The following is a 17,455-nucleotide window of genomic DNA, read 5'->3' as shown; positions in this document are numbered from 1 at the left end:
TGTTGGCCAAGCTACATAAGTATCTGCCATGCCCATGGTGGGTGGTGTTCTCACGTGTGATGGTAGTATCCATGTCGAACGTCTGACATGTCTTGCGGAGATTGCTATGACATGGTTGTGTAGCGTAATGGTTGATGTTGTCCTAAAGGCTGAATATTTGCTGCGAACAATGGTCTGTTTAAGGTTTGGTGGTTGTTCAAAGGTAAGAAGTGGAGGCATGGGGAAGATCTTGGCGAGGTGCTTTGTGTCATGGATAATGTGTTTGAAGGCTGCAAAGATTATGGCGTAGTTTCTCCGCTCCCAGGAAGTACTGAACGATGAAGGGCACCCTATCATATCCTGTTGACATGTCTGTTTTCTGAGGAGGTCATTATGGTTTTTCACTGTGGCATGTTGGAACTGGCGATCAATGAGTTGAGCATTGTGTCCTGTTCCTATGAGGGTGTCCTTCAACACCTTCAGATATCTGTCTCGTTCCTTCTCATCTGAACAGATCCTGTGTATGCCTAGGGGTTGTTCATAGGGTATGGCTGATTTCATGTTTTGGGTGGAAGCTAGAGAAGTGCAGCATCGTGAAGTTACCCATGGTCTTGTGGTAGTGTGAGGTACTGAGGTGTCCGTCCCTGAAGGAGGTGCATGTGTCCAAGAATGAGACTGATTCTAAAGATGTCCACGGTAAGCCTGATGGTGGGATGAAACTTGTTGATATCACAATGTAGTTGTTTCAGTGATTTCTCACCATGAGTCCAAAGGAAGAAAATGTCATCAGTGTATCTGGTGTGTAGCATTCTATGCAGCAAACAAGTCTTGTTTGACCCTGTGCATGAAAATGTTGGAACGTTGAGGAGCAAATCTGGTCTCCATGGGTGTTCCATGTGCCTGGATGAAGAACTGGTTGTCAAACATGAAGACATTGTCGTCAAGGATGAAGCAGATGAGTTGTAGGCTGGCATTTGGAAATTGGCAGTTGTTGGTGTCAAGTACTGAGGCTGTTGTGGTGATGCTATCATTGTGGCGGATGCTAGCGTAGCGTGCTAAAACGTCCATTGCTACGAGAAATGTTCCTAGTTCAACTGGTCTGTGGGTTCGGTACCTATGAGGACAGCCTCAAACAGGATCTTGGGTTCATGCCGCACTGCAGGTGACCCCACCACACTATCTACTCTCACAGAAGTGTGCACACATACATGCTGTCTCTCTCTTCTCCCTCTTACGCACACATGCTCTCTTTCCCATCCCCTCTCACACATGTACACACACACTCTCCCTCTCCCTCTTCCCCCTTCCCATACACTCTCTCCCCCCCCCCCCGCCTCCCACACACCCACACACACGAATCTATGGGGTGAATTTGTATTTGCAGATTCATTTTATTTTGTTCAAACAGCACACAATTTGTAGACAGTCAGTCAGTCAATTTGCCACTTTAGAAATTCCTTCTTTAGAAATAAAACCAGTCTGACTCCAAAATAAAATACAAACAGATTCTAAACAAGATCTCACATCTAACATGGATTGCCTGACCTAAAATATCACGTCTATTTTACACTGGTAAAACCTTTAGTTCTCTCAGGACCATGACTTGAAAGGAATTTGAAAATGTTCACATATATATATATAAATATAAATTAATTTAAAACTTATAATGATTAAAGAATTAACAGCATCTTCAGTTTGTTTAATACATCCTCATCAATAGTGTGAAGCTTTGATCTTCTTATAAATTCCGTGTCTGATACTAACTCTCTCTCTCGCGCCTGAAGAAGGAAACACATCTCTCACCTTCAGGGACCTCTGTGTGTCTCCATCTCAGGCAACCACCTAGAAACCGATGTCCATTTCAAGCCCACTGACTCCCACAGCTACCTAGAATACACCTCCTCCCACCCACCTTCCTGGAAAAATTCCATCCCCTATTCCCAATTCCTTCGCCTCAGCCGCATCTGTGCCCAGGATGAGGCATTCCACTCCCTTACATCCCAGATGTCCTCGTTCTTCAAGGACCGCAATATCACCGCCGCCGCCCCCCCCCCCCCGCCAGTGGTTGTGAACACTCTCGACTGTGTCTCCCGCATTTCCCACAACTCATCCCTTACACCCCGTCCCCACAATAACCACCAAAAGAGAATCTCCCCAGTCCTCACATACCACCCCATAATCTCTGGATCCAACGTATCATCCTCCGACACTTCTGCTATCTACAATCCGACACCCCCACCAAAGACATTTTTCCATCCCCACCCTTGTCTGCTTTCCGGAGAGACCACTCTCTCCGTGACTCCTTTGTCTGGTCCACAGTTCCCTCCAACGCCACCACGCCCGGCACTTTCCCCTGCAACCGCAGGAAATGCTACACTTACCCCCACACCTCCTCCCTCACCCACATCCTAGGCCCCTAGAAGACTTTCCACATCAGACAGATATTTTCCTGCACATCTGCTGTACCTGGTGTGACTTCCTCTACATCGGGGAAACCAAGCGGAGTCTTGGGGACCGCTTTGCAGAACACCTATGCTCGGCTCGCAATAAACAACTGCACCTCCCAGTCACGAACCATTTCAGCTCCCCCTCCCATTCCTTAGACGACATGTCCATCCTGGGCCTCCTGCAGTGCCACAACGATGCCACGCGAAGGTTGCAGGAACAACAACTCATATTCCACTTGGGAAGCCTGCAGCCCAATGGTATCAATGTGGATATCACAAGCTTCAAAATCTCCCCTTCCCCCGACTGCATCCCAAAACCAGCCCAGCTCATCCCCGCCTCCCTAACCTGTTCTTCCTCTCATCTATTCCCCTTCTCCCACCTCAGGCAGCGCCTCCATTTCCTACCTACTGACCTCATCCCGCCCCCTTGACCTGTCTGTCCTCCCGGACTGACCTATCCCCTCCCTACCTCCTCACCTATGCTTACCTCTACAGGCTCCATCCCCGCCCCTTTAACTTGTCTGCGTCTTCTCCACCTATCTTCTCCTCTATCCATCTTCGATCCGCCTCCCCCTCTCTCCCTATCTATTTCAGAACCCTCTCTCCGTCCCCCTTTTCTGATGAAGGGTCCAGGCCCGAAACGTCAGTTTTTGTGCTCCTCTGATTCTGCTTGGCCTGCTGTGTTCATCCAGCTCCACACTTTATTATCTTGGATTCTCCAGCATCTGCAGTTCCCATTATCTCTGAGGGTCCGAAAGCTTGCATTTTCAAATAAACCTGTTGGACTGTTAACCTCATGTCGTGTGATTTCTGACTTGTCCACCCCAGCCCAACACCAGTTCTCCCACATCCTAGTTTCTCAGATTGGCTTAAAAAGCTGTGTGTATTCACTTAAAAGCTGCAGGGACTCAGGCTGATTTTGATAGAGGTGTATCAAACAGATAACATGTTTGATTGTAATTCTTCTGAATGATGATTATTTCATTTTGATAGACTGGGGAAGACCTGTGGTAATACATACAGTTACACAAGGACACTGCTGGGTTCAGTTTTTGGTGGTAATAACCTTATGGTCCTGGTTGGTTACTCTCTCTATACTTTAAACAACAGCTAAGTCAGTATCTATTTGGGATGGAAAGCAAACATTGCAAAAATTTAATGAAATGCCAAGTAATAAGACTATGGTCAGTATGACCATCTGAATTAGTTTCAATTAATAGGTCAGCGAGGAGTTTTGCAGATTTTTTCCTCCATTTGGAATTGGGTTTCTGGCTTACCCATATTATTAGTAGATAGGTGTTCAATCATGATGTGGATGTGGAAGAGGCTTGATGGACTAGCTGGTCTTTTCCTTCTTGTCGTTTTTGTTCACAACTTGTAATAATTTCTTGTACGGAATACTTAGCTTTTTCATGCCAACAACTTGTTCATGTACATAAAAATGTGAATGAAGGGCATGCAATTCTCTTAAAAAGGACATTCAATTTTCCTGCACTCAGTTTTAAAAAAAAATCAAGTTGCAACCTATTACTTCTTTAGAAATTAGTTAACCTTTCTCAGCTAAACTTCTGAAGTAATGCTGACCACAACTTTTAACACACGGCATGGTGACTCAGTAGTTAGCACTGCAGCCTCACAGTGCCAGGGACCCGGGTTCGATTCCAGCCTCGGGCGACTGTCTGTGTGCAGTTTGCACATTCTCCCCGTGTCTGCGTGGGTTTCCTCCAGGTGCTCCGGTTTCCTCCCACAGTCCAAAGATGTGCAGGCTAGGTGGATTGGCCATGCTAAATTGCCCATAGTGTTCAGGGGTGTGTGGATTATAGGGGCATGGGTCTGGGTGGGATGCGGCAAGGGGTGGTGTGGACTTGTTGGGCTAAATGGCCTGTTTCCACACTGTAGGGAATCTAATCTAATCTAATCTAATCTAATACATGTACAGCTTCAGGTTGCTGTTGCAAGAACACACATCACCTCTGATTCTGAGAATGTGAGATACAGTTCCTTTATCAGCTTTTTCTGTTCCCTCCTTGCTTTTTAAGTCAGTGGGATGGGAACTCTGTCCACCAGATGTTTGAGTGACTATCCTGAGTTGAATGCCTTTTTTTTCATGTGAGAGTAAGAAATTCCCTGTTGTCTGCCTTAGGTATATGCCCTGATTGTGCAAAGGAAAGGGGAGCGAATGAAGCTTAGGTATCACAATGAATCATCTCTCAACGGCATGATGTTGAGAATTGTATATAACCACCAAAACTCTATTGTTGAAATTAATTATAGGCTGCTGCCTCATTGTTGGAGAATGTTGAATCTAGTATTATAACCACATTATTCATTATCTAACAAAAAATAGTTTTACTACAAGATCATTGTAGGACATGTGTGTTTGGCTAACGCCACTACACTTGGGCTTCACATCATGCATTTTCTTTTGCACTTCTGACCACACAAAGTGTGTCATGTAGCAGAGATTGTATTCTCAATGATAGTTAAAAATCTCCATGCTTTTTTTTCCATTGTTGAGCTTTCATTGTCCTAACTCCTTAAGTGTGTCATTTTGCCTCCATGTAGAGGATGTCTTGCATAGCATTTCATATTTAAAAGTGCCTACTGAACTGCAAAAAATCAAAATTTGCCTGTTTAAAGCCTCCATAAGTAGATTTAAGAGCTGGTAATAATTTTAAGGATGCATTTTTTAGCAGGGGACTTCGTAAAATTCAAAGAAACAATGAACCACTGCAGTGCAAATTCGTCTATCACAGGATTCTATATAAAAAAACCTTTAGATTCAATACAAAATCACGTTTCTTACAATACACAATTGCAACATGAGAGGAAATGGTATGGCATCTGTTGTCACTAAAGAAGAATATAATTCCAAAGTAGACTTTAATTATAAGGTATTCTGCAGGTAACTTGGATTCGTGAAGATATCCAGAAGATTGTAAATTGTACCAAGTGTTTGAATAATATTACGAACAAGTTTTTTGAGAAACTTATCACAGTCAGATCACATGCAAAATAAGATTATATTATACGATTAATATGTCTACTAAATGTCTACTAATTTGTGTATTCTGTTCTAGCTTCTAACTGTTATCTCTGCCACCACAGGTTGAAATTAATAGCCAATATGCTTTGCTGATGTTGCTGGAGAAATCTGAGCCAAAATATTAACAATTTTACAAATGAATTATCAATCTGCTTGTTTTGCATTAGTACATATGGGAAATATGTGGGGCTGTAATTTTAACTACTTAAAAGCTTTCACATTGATATTGCTAATGCAACATTGGCAACTACAGCATAAGCACACTTAGGATTTTGTTTGAATAAAAGAAAAGGAAAGGATTATTGCAAAACTTGTGTGATTTCATAGAATTAATGAAGGCTTATATCCTTCGTCCTCTTATCTCACCCTCAAAACACCGGACTCCCCCTATCTTTTGATACCACAAGTGATCCTTTTTTCATTCCGCTAGATCCCAAGTTCCTTTGGCTATTCATACCAGTTTTTTACATCTTTCTGTTATTATGGATAAGTGCAAAACCTCTTTGTTGCAATCCACAAACTTGCTTTCCTTTTCTATGAAAATGCCATGCTAGATTTGCATAAATTTTGCTAGATGGGAGTACAGATTTTGATATCACTATGAGTCAAAGGTTTGAGACTGATCTTGACCTGTCTGCATTGAACACTCGCATTAGTATTTTGTACTTTTTTTTCCTCTTCATCTCACGGATTGTCAAACGGGTAGATAAATGACATGAACGTTGGACAAAAGGTAAATTTATACTTGGAAAAAGTCAGTGCAACCTAGTTTAATTGCGAGTAAAGAATTAAAATATCCATTTTTGTGTGTTGACTAACTTCAGCGTAGACACCATGTGTAGCTTGTATTACATTTGATATTTGTTTCATTTGTTCCTGGTTGTTTTTAAAGTTTCTTTAAGAAATATGCGTATTTTCATATTTCTAGGGCTGACTTTATATGTTGTATTGTTTTCATGTTTTTTTTCCAGTAATCAACATGACAAACAGGATTAATGTCAGTTTAAAAACTGGACTGTTTCTACAAACAGTGCTGTGAATATACAGCAGGTTGAGCAGCATTTGTGGAGAAAGAAGCAAAGTTTCCATTTCCGATCAATGCTTACAGCATATAACGTTTCAAAATGATACATAAGCTAAATAGAGATTCTGATTCAAGCAATTTCACTATAATTAAAAACATTCTTGCAAGTTTTTCAAAATAATTGAAGTGACATTATCCTTCAAAATGGCCTCCTGTGATATTTTGATGCCAAATAGTTGTTTTTTGATACCAGATTGTTCTGATGTTTTAAATACAAATGTATCTTTATTGCAGTAAAATTGTCAATCTTTATGCACATTTAGCAGAAATTTATTTCCATGCCTTCAGAATGCAGGATGTCGTAAATCAACTAAGCAAATTGCTTAAACCTGGAGGGATGATATTATTTCGGGATTATGGCAGATATGATATGACTCAACTGCGATTAAAGAAAGGTAATTTCTTAAATTTTTATTTAAAATTTGTATGAAAATCCTGTACGTCTATTTTTTTTTGTGAATTTCTATCTTTGTTTTCTTTTCTTACTTTTTTTTGGTAGTGACTCCAGCATGGCTGCAGCCCTGTCAGGATTGTCCCCGAATTTTGGGATTAAATCTAGAATATTTAGTGATAGGAAATGCAGTCAATATTTGCCATTACGTAACAAAGGGTTTGTTCTTGGGAACGCACTGAAATTCAAGGAAAAAGGTACAATAAATACACATTTAAATGATTTTAAACATTTTTACCATGATTTTAAAAATAAGTCATTACTAAAGTTATTGTAACAAAATAATTCCTTTCTGGTTAGTTTCAGCAAGATCATTCAGATTCCAAAATATAGACTATAGATTTTTACATTTTAACAATGTTAAGTTAACAAAGATAAATGCAAGTGTGACAAGTTAATTGTCTATCAGGCTCATGCATTCACATAATCCTGCCGTCACAGCTTCTAATTCTTTAACCATTCCAGGATTTTCGCCTCTGCTGCCCTAACTATAATCCTTCCTGACTTTTAAAAGACTGTAGTAATGAACTCTAAATAAACACCACATCCAATACTCTTAACGAAACATTAATCAACCAAACTCCTATTAGGCAGTAACATACCCAATAAACAACAGACTTTCAAATATAATTACATGGTATGTAAATAAACTAAGGGCTATTTTTTAAAAAATTGCAATTTCAAATTGCAGCTGCCTATTTTGCAATGACATAAAAGCTCTTTGGAAATAGTACCCCAGCAGGTCATCATCAAGGCTTGCTGCTGCATAGCATAGTATGTCACCATTAGCTGAAAATTGTTGCTGTGCATAGCAGAGATAAGTAATTTTGAAATAGCTGTCTGCATTACAAGTTCCACCTGTTATTTCCGTTGGCCTAGTTACACCACCAGTGTTCACCCAAAGATGCAGATTGCAGTGAGAAGTCATTCCTACCAAATGTCCCAACTGCAAAATTCAGAACATTTTCCCAACATCTTCAGAGATTTTTAAAATAATATCTGCAATTGTATTGACAAAGCAAATTCTGGATCCAATCTAACCATTCTTCAGCTGTCAGTTGTGATGCATGCCATTTCATTCTATAGTGAGAGATCATATGATTGTACCTGTTGGAAATGATTATGTTTTCCAGCCGGTGTTGAATATTGAATTTAAACCAAACTATAGTTTCAAAACTTTGCTCCTATTTCACAACCATATATTTTGTCAGATGGTACAGCCTGTTATTTTAAAGTCTGCATTTTCCATCATTCTCTTTGAAAGGTAGCAAATCACTCATTTTAATTAGTGCTATTGTCTGTCCATCTTCTGTCACAGTTGTTTGCAACATTTACAGACTCTGCCAAAATGATTCTTAATGTTTGAAATGCCTTTAAAAGGTCAGAATTTAACACCATGAACAATGTCTCCTGTACGCATGCTTGTTTATATTAACTTAAAAGATTATTTTCATAAGTTCTAAAGCAATCAGGAATACACCTTGCTTTTCAGGTTGCTGTAGCTGGTGCAACCACCAAAACTCTTGCTGTCATTATGCAGACGTAGCAAGTTGGATTTATCTTTTGGCCAACTTTATACTTTGACTTAAGATTTTTGTATAAAATTTTGCATGTGGCACTTATCTTCAATATTTGTTTTCTCTTTTTACATGACCATTCTTTATGAAAGAATACTGCTGTATCCCTACTGACTGCTGCTATTTTACTGGAGTTAATTCAGCAATCAGAAATCTTCTCATTATGTGTGACATCCATATTTGAACTACCTCTGCTTTGGTAGCTAAATTTCATCCATAAAGCTGAGTTATAACAATACGGCAATGAACAATAGTAAAATCTGCATTTCTCCTCTTCCATTTCGGTTTTGTTTTCTGTTAGGACACACATTCAGTTCTTGCCATAATTATTGGGTGAGAAATGAATATACAATGAGCAGTTTCTAGACGAAGTTTTCATGACTGGTATTTGTTTCGCTCTTTAGTATGGGTACAGTTGTACTTCTCCCAGTGATTTCCTTGGCTGCCCCATCACAATTTAAGTATTGGATTTTCTGATTAGTCTGGCTGGCTGCGCAGTTGAAGCTATACTTACATACAGCCTAGATGAATGGAGAGCTGGCTACAGAGCTACTGCTTCGGAAAAATATTGTACAAGATGCCTGTTACTTTATAAGTAATTCTGGTCAAAGCACTGGCAGGTTGCTGCACAACTTCACTTTAAACAGAGGCCCTACCAAATTAACTGTCTTTTCTATGAGATTTTTGAGCAAAGAGTGTATATAGTTAATTTCAGTGTTAGAGTGGCTTTGTTGAGCATAATCCAATCCAAAAAAATGACCCACATCACCCCTGGTTACAGTCACAAGGTAACAATAGGACCGGGAGTTCTTGCAGGATTTTTTTAAAATTTGCAACTTTAATATTCTAAAGTGAATTATTGAAGCATGGTCTATGATCACACATTTTTGATAAATTAAGAATCAAAGCTCTGCTTTTCTGTTTGTAAGTAGCAATTGGTACACTTACAATTGTATCATATGAGGTGTACTGCTAATTCAAAATTGTATTGTAAGGAATCCTTGCATTTATGTCATTATCATCTCAATTTTGTTTTACCCGTTAGGAAACTTTGGCCACAACAGGACACTGTTACTTCATCAGAAATATTTTGAATTTAATATTTAGCTGAAGCAATATAAATGTATGTGAAAAACCTACCCAAGATTATTTCAGTTTAATTTCAAGAATCTAAATATTTAAATTCTGTTATTAGGTCGCTGCTTATTTGGAAACTTCTATGTTCGGGGAGATGGTACATGTGTTTACTTCTTCACAAAAGGTATGTACTTTAGTGGAGAGCTTTAAGAAGAACACGTTATTGGGAGACGTATAATACAAAATATATTCCCAATGAAGAGCTCTTCAGAATCAATACATAGATAGGGCATAAATAATTTGGTGTTCTCATTAAATGTTTACTTAATAACTATACGTTTCATAATTAAGTCAAATAAATATTTCATTGAAAATGTTAACACAAGCTAAGGATGTTTTACAGCTCTCATCGGGTAGAATAAGCCCCCTGTCTACTGTATGCGAATGTTACATTCTTCCAATGAAGATGGAAGAATGCCATTCATGTGAAAATTGGCTTGAAACAAAACATTATATGCTACAGTCTAGAGTTGCAGAACAAAGGTAATGGTTTAACTGCAACTTTATTGAAATAATGTTGGATGCTGAGCTTGGCAAGGATTTATTATGGAGATACTGCTGATTCTTTTGAGCACCCTACAAGAGAAATCACACTTGTCAATATAAGTGGACAAATTCCTGCAACAGTGGTAATGAGCCATTCAACATATTGTTGGTATTAGATGAATCAGCAAAGTACATTTTCATAGTAATGTTGAGTCATTGAATACTGCAATACAGAAGGGGGCCATCCAGTTCATTCGACTGTCCTATTCATTCCACATTGCTTTTTTTGTTATCTCCTTTAGTACCTCTTGAAGGTTATAATTGAATCTGTATCCACCACCCTATAAGACAGTGCATTTCAAATTTTAACTAACCATTGTGTAAAACAGTTTTCCAAATTTTGTCTATCTTTGTTTTCAAATTCCTCTATGACTGTCAGTCTTCATCTCTAATCATCATCACTTACATGCTTCAAAATCAACCCTCCCTCTGTTCTGGTTTCTTGAGCATCCCTGATTGTAGTCACTCCATCATTGGTGGCTTTGCCTTTAGCTTCCTATGAAGCCCTAAATTATGAAATTCCTTCTCTATACTTAGTGTCTTGATTCCTCACTTTTCATTTAAGACACCTTAAAAACGACTTCCTAAAACAAGCTTTCAGCCATCAGTCATATGTCTAATATCTCCTAATGTTGTTTGATGTTAAAATTTCTCCCTTGTGATGTGGCTTGCAATAATAAACATAGAACGTATAGAACATAGAACATTACAGCACAGTACAGGCCCTTCGGCCCTCGATGTTGTGCCGACCTGTCATACCAATCTCAAGCCCATCTAACCTACACTATTCCATGTACGTCCATATGCTTATCCAATGATGACTTAAATGTACCTAAAGTTGGCGAATCTACTACTGTTACAGGCAAAGCGTTCCATTCCCTTACTACTCCGAGTAAAGAAACTACCTCTGACATCTGTCCTGTATCTTTCACCCCTCAATTTAAAGCTATGCCCCCTCATGCTCGCCGTCACCATCCCAGGAAAAAGGCTCTCCCTATCCACCCTATCTAACCCTCTGATTATTTTATATGTCTAAATTAAGTCACCTCTCAACCTTCTTCTCTCTAATGAAAACAGCCTCAAGTCCCTCAGCCTTTCCTCGTAAGACCTTCCCTCCATATCAGGCAACATCCTAGTAAATCTCCTCTGCACCCTTTCCAAAGCTTCCACATCCTTCGAATAATGTGGTGACCAGAACTGTACACAATACTCCAAGTGCGGCCGCACCAGAGTTTTGTACAGCTTCACCATAACCTCTTGGTTCCGGAACTCGATCCCTCTATTAATAAAAGCTAAAACACTGTATGCCTTCCTAACAGCCCTGTCAACCTGGGTGGCAACTTTCAAGGATCTGTGTACATGGACACCTAGATCTCTGCTCATCTGCACTGCTAAGAATCTTACCATTAGCCCAGTACTTTGCCTTCCAGTTACTCCTACCAAAGTGCATCACCTCACGCTTGTCTACATTAAACTCCATTTGCCACCTCTCAGCCCAGCTCTGCAGCTTATCTATGTCTCTCTGCAGCCTACAGTATCCTTCGTCACTATCCACAACTCCACTGACCTTAGTGTCGTCTGCAAATTTACTAACCCATCCTTCTACGCCCCCATCCAGGTCATTTATAAAAATGACAAACAGCAGTGGACCCAACACCGACCCTTGCCGTACACCACTAGTAACTGGTCTCCAGGATGAACATTTCCCATCAACTACCACCTTCTGTGTTCCTTCAGCAAGCCACCATGCAAATACAAGCTATTGTCAGTTCTTTCTCTAATTGCTTTAAATGCTTTACTCTAGTTGAAGCTAAACTATTTATGTTTGGCATAATTTCTAAACCTCTGGTATGTGTCTCTTTATAAAGACTAGGATTCCATATGCTTATTAACTGCTTTGTTAACCTAATTTAAGAGATTTATATACAACCACGTCAAGATTCTCTGTTTTTGCACCGAAATTATAATTGTATGATTTAGCAAGTGTTGCATATCCTCATTCTTTCTAACAGCATAGATCATTTTTCTGCTTTAGAATTTGTCATCCTGTGTCTGGTAATCGTATAAGTCTATCTATATCTCCTTGAAGTTTGCTCCCGTCTTACTCAGTTGGAAACAAAATATTTCAAATATGCAGATTTTACAATTGTGCCATTTCCCCGGGCCCAAGTTACTGATGTCTATCACAAGCAGTAGTTGTACTAATGCAGAAGTTTGGAAAGTTCTGTTGTCTGCTTCCCTCCAGCCTAAAAAACTGTCATTTTCCAAAACTGCATTTTCTATTCCTTATCAGTTTTGTACCTATGCTTCTTTTATCCCATAGGCTTCACTTTTGCTAGCAGGCCCAATATTTGGAACTTTATTATATACCTTTTCAAAGTCCTCAAACTCAATATACCTACATTGTCCTCATGCACACTTGGTTACCTCATCACTCACCCAAGTTCCCTGCCTGGAAGTCCGTCTGATTGGTTAGTTTGTTTCCCAATAAAGGCAAGGAAAATCTGGAGCAGGTTAGACATACAGATAGATCCAAATCACAACCTGGGGAGGCTGAGGGGTAGGTGGTTTGATCAGGAATGGAGCGGCAACTGGGAACACTGAGGTGGAGAATGTCATGGATAGCACGCATAAAGAGAATTGTCGCACCACAGACTCAAACTCCACAGGCAAGAAGGGAATGGTGACCACTAAGCAGAGCATGAGGGGTAAGCAGGCAGCGTGGAAAATTCTTGTGGAAATTCCCCTGAAAAACAGATGTACTATGTTGAATACTGTTGAGGGGAATGGTCTCTCAGGGATAACAGCAGCAGCCAAATTCTTGGCACCATGGTTGGCTCTGTTGCAGAGGAAAGGAGAGATAGGCATAGAAATGCAATAGTTACAGGGGATTCAACTGTAAGGGGAAATATATGGTTGTTTCTGTGGCTGCAAACGAGAGACCAGGATGGTATGTTGCTTCTCTGATGCTAGAGCCCTAGATGTCTTGAAGCAGTTGCAGGACATTCTGAATGGGGAGGGTGAACAGCCAGTGGTTGTGGTACGTGTTGGTACTAATGACATAGGTTTAAAAAAAGGGATGAGGTGCTAAAAGCACAATATAAAGAACTAGGAAGTTGAAATGTAGGACCTCAAAGGTAGTTATCTCAGGATTACTACCAGTGCCACGAGCTAGTCAGAGTAGAAACAGCAGGGTATACAGGATGAACATGTGTCTGAAAAGATGGTGTGGGCGGGAGGGTTTCGCATGCGTGGGGCATTGAGACCAGTTCTGAGGGAGGTGGCACTTGTGCAAGCTGGATGGATTACACGTGGGAAGGACCAGGACTGATGTCCCAGGGGGTACTTGGTAAAGTGGTTGGAGAGGGTTTAGACTTGTGGCAGGGGGATGGGAACCAGAGGAGTATGGTAGTAGATGCAGAAATTGAAGGTGAGGTAGAAACCAAGACAAACATTACTAATAACAAAAACAGGCAGGGAAATGTGGCTGAAAAGAGCAGAGGAGATGGTCTGAAATGCATGTGTTTCAAAGCAAGAAGTATAATAGGCAAGGTAGATGAATGGAGAACTTTGGTTAGTTCTATGATATTATTGTGATTACAGAGACTTGGCTGAAGGTGCTCCTGAGATGCTGCTTGGCCAGAGATAATGGGAACTGCAGATGCTGGAGAATCCAAGATAACAAAGTGTGGAGCTGTGTGGAGCTCATCCCCTCCCCCACTGCATCCCAAAACCAGCCCAGCCCGTCTCTGCCTCCCTAACCTGTTCTTCCTTTCACCCATCCCTTCCTCCCATCTCAAGCCGCACCTCCATTTCCTACCTACTAACCTCATCCCACCTCCTTGACCTGTCCGTCTTCCCTAGACTGACCTATCCCCTCCCTACCTCCCCACCTATACTCTCCTCTCCACCTATCTTTTCTCTCCATCTTCAGTCCGCCTCCTCCTCTCTCCGCATTTATTCCAGAACCCTCTCCCCATCCCCCTCTGTGATGAAGGGTCTAGGCCTGAAACGTCAGCTTTTGTGCTCCTGAGATGCTGCTTGGCCTGCTGTGTTCATCCAGCTTCACACTTTATTATCTTGAAAGAGGGTCTGGACTGGCAACTGAATGTACCAGGAATGAGATGTTTCTGGTCTGATAGAAAGAAATGTAAAAGGGATGGGGGAGTTGCATTATTGGTAATGGAGTAGCTCACAGCTGTACTGAGGGAGAATACATCAGAGGACTCATGTAGTGAGGCAATATGGGTAGAGCTCAGATATAAGAAGGGTGAAGTCATAATGCTGAGGTATACTACAGGGGTCCCAAACGCCAACAGGAGGCAGACGAGAGAATATATCACAGATTTTGGAAAGATGTGAAGACAGCAGGGTTGTTGTGTGTGATTTTAACTTCCCTATATTGACCAGGACTCACTACGTGCTAGGGGCTCAGATGGGGCGGAATTTGTAAGGACCATTCAAGAGGGATTCTTGACACAATATGTAAACAGTCCAACCAGGGAAGCAGGTATGCTTTTTAGGAAATGAACCCGGCCATATGAGTGAAGTTTCGGTGGGGGAGTATTTTGGGATTACTGACCATATTACTATGAGTTTTAAAATACTCATGGATGGGGATAAGGCAGTCCTTGGGTGAAGGTGTTAGATTGGGGGACAGCGAACTACAACAACATTAGACAGGAACTGGACAATTTCGGTTGGATTAGATTAGTTTCCCTACAGTGTGGAAACGGACTCTTTGGCCCAACAAGTCCACACTGCCCCTTGAAGCATCCCACATACCCCTGAACACTACGGGCAATTTAGCATGGCCAATCCACCTAGCCTGCACATCTTTGGACTGTGGAAAGAAACCGGAGCACCTGGAGGAAACCCACGCAGACACGGGGAGAACGTGCAAACTCCACACAGACAGTTACCCGAGGCTGGAATCGAACCCAGGTCCCTGGCGCTATGAGGCTGCAGTGCTAGCCACTGTGCCGCTGTTGGAGGGTAAATCTACATTGGATATGTGGTAATATTTCAAACGACAGTTGATAAGAATTCGGGAGAGACTCATTCCTGCAAGAATGAAGGATAGGTGTGGCAAGCTACGAACCTTGGATGATCAGGAGCATCATGGCTTTGGTCAGAAAGAAAAGGAAGCATACATAAGGTCTGAGGATGGGAACCGATTCAGCACTTGAAGTGTATAGGGAATGTAGGAAAGAATTTAGAAAAGGAATTAGAAAGGCTAAAAGGGGTCATGTAAAGTTGTTTGCAGACAGGATTAAGGAAAATCCCAAGGCTTTTTATACATATATTAAAAGCAAGAGTGTAGCCAATGAAAGGCCGATGCAAAGACAAAGGAGGTAATCTGTGTGTGTATAGCCAGAGAGGTAGATAAGGTCCTAACTGAATACTTTGTGTCGGTAGTCACCAAAGGGAAGGAATTCACGGAGGATGATCTCAGGGAAAGGAGTGTCGAGTTTCTAAGCCATGTGGCTGTAAATTAGAAAAGGTGTTGTGCGTCTTAAAAAGTATTAAGATGTATAAGTCCTGGGGTCCTCATGGGATCTATCCCAGGGAGGCGTGAGAGCAAACTGCGGAGCATTAACAGACTTCTTTGTATCCTCTTTGGCCACAGGTGAGGTCCCAAAGGACTGGAGAACAGCCTATGTTGCCCCATTGTTTAAGAAGGGTAGCAGAGAAAATCCTGGAAATTACAAGCCTGAGAGTCTCCCATTGATGATAGGGAAATTATTGGAAAAGATTCTTAGGGACAAGATCTGTATGCATTTAGAAGTAAATGGATTTATTAGCAATAGATAGCTTTGTTTTCAGTGGGATAGGTCGTGCCTCACGACCTGATTGAGTTTTTTGAGGAGGTGACAAAGATGATTGACAGAAAGTCGGTTGATGTTGTCTCCATGAACTTCAGTAAAGTCTTGGACAAAGTCCCTCATTGCAGACTGGTACAAAAGGTGAAGTCACATGGTATTAGGTGTGAGCTGGCAAGATGAATATAGAACTGGCTTAGTCGTAGGAGACACAGGGTAGCAGTGGAAGGATGCTTTTTGGAATGGAGGGCTGTGACTAGTGGTGATCTCTGCTGTTGGTGGTCTGCATAAATGATATGGAGGAAAACATAGCTGGTCTAATTAGTAAGTTTACGAATGATACAAAGATTGGTGGAGTTGCGGATTGTGAGGACATTTGTCAGAGGATACAGCAGGATGTGGATCAGTTCAAAGCAATGTGCAGAAAGATGGCAGATGGAGTTTAATCTGGAAAAATGTGAGGTGATGCAGTTTGAAAGATCAAGTACAGTTGGAAATGATACTGTGAATGGCAGAACCATATGAGTTTTGATATGCAGAGGGATCTGGGTGTGTAAGTCCACAGATCACTGTAGGTGGCAGTGCAGGTAGATGAGGTAGTTAAAAGGCTTGTGGCATGCTTGCCTTCATTGGAATTGGCATTGAGTGTAAGGATAGGCAAGTTATGCTGCAGCTTTATAGAACATTAGTTAGGCCACACATTGGAATATTGCTTATAGTTCTGGTCACCATGTTACCAGAAGGATGTGGATGCTTTGGAAAGGGTGCAGAAAAGGCTTACCAGGATGTTACCTGGTATGGGGGATTTTAGCTATGAAGAAAGACTGGCTAGACTGGGTTTGTTTTCCCTGGAATGTAGGACATTGAGGGTTGATCAGGTAGAAGTTTAAAAGATTGTGAATGGCATGAATAGAGTGAAAACTATGAGGCTTTTTCCCGGGAAGTGATGGGGGGGGTGGTCAGTCGCTACAGGACACAGGTTCAAGGTACGAGGGGGATGTTTAAAAGAGACGTGTGAGGCACGTTTTTCACACAAAAGGTCCTGAGTGCCTGGAGGAGATGGTGGAAGCAGACACAATTGCAGCATTCGAGAAGTACCAGGACAAATACATGAATAGAAAAGGAATAGAGGGATATGGACCCTGAAGTGAAGAACGCTTCGGTATGGAAGGGCAAAATATGGTGGCACAGGCTTGAAGGGCTGAGTGGCCTGTTCCTGTTCTTTTTTGTTCTTCGGGAGTCACTTGGGTCTCAGGAATATTCCTGTTTCTCATGGTCCACAGGCAGTGCAGCAGAGCCCCTTATGTTCTTCCTGATGCCTCGCAAATCTAACTGCTTCACTATAAAAATAGCAAGGTTTTATCTG

At 41.2% G+C, this 17,455-nt stretch overlaps 1 protein-coding gene across 3 annotated transcripts in view; it reads left to right on the top strand.

Annotated features, from left to right (window-relative positions):
* The window catches only part of mettl8 (methyltransferase 8, methylcytidine), a 63,745-nt gene that overhangs the window by 44,726 nt on the left and 1,564 nt on the right, over window positions 1–17,455 (top strand). For all 3 annotated transcript variants that reach the window (XM_048534797.1, XM_048534795.1, XM_048534796.1), the window contains 2 exons: window positions 6,845–6,951; window positions 9,780–9,845. In XM_048534797.1, coding sequence (XP_048390754.1) covers window positions 6,845–6,951; window positions 9,780–9,845 — 173 coding nt within the window. The remainder of the gene's footprint in view (window positions 1–6,844; window positions 6,952–9,779; window positions 9,846–17,455) is intronic.

Source organism: Stegostoma tigrinum, chromosome 7 (genome assembly GCF_030684315.1).
Source record: "Stegostoma tigrinum isolate sSteTig4 chromosome 7, sSteTig4.hap1, whole genome shotgun sequence".
In the NCBI taxonomy this organism is placed as follows: domain Eukaryota; kingdom Metazoa; phylum Chordata; class Chondrichthyes; order Orectolobiformes; family Stegostomatidae; genus Stegostoma; species Stegostoma tigrinum.
Note: the sequence above shows the minus strand (reverse complement) of the source record. Positions and strands in the feature narration are given on the sequence as shown.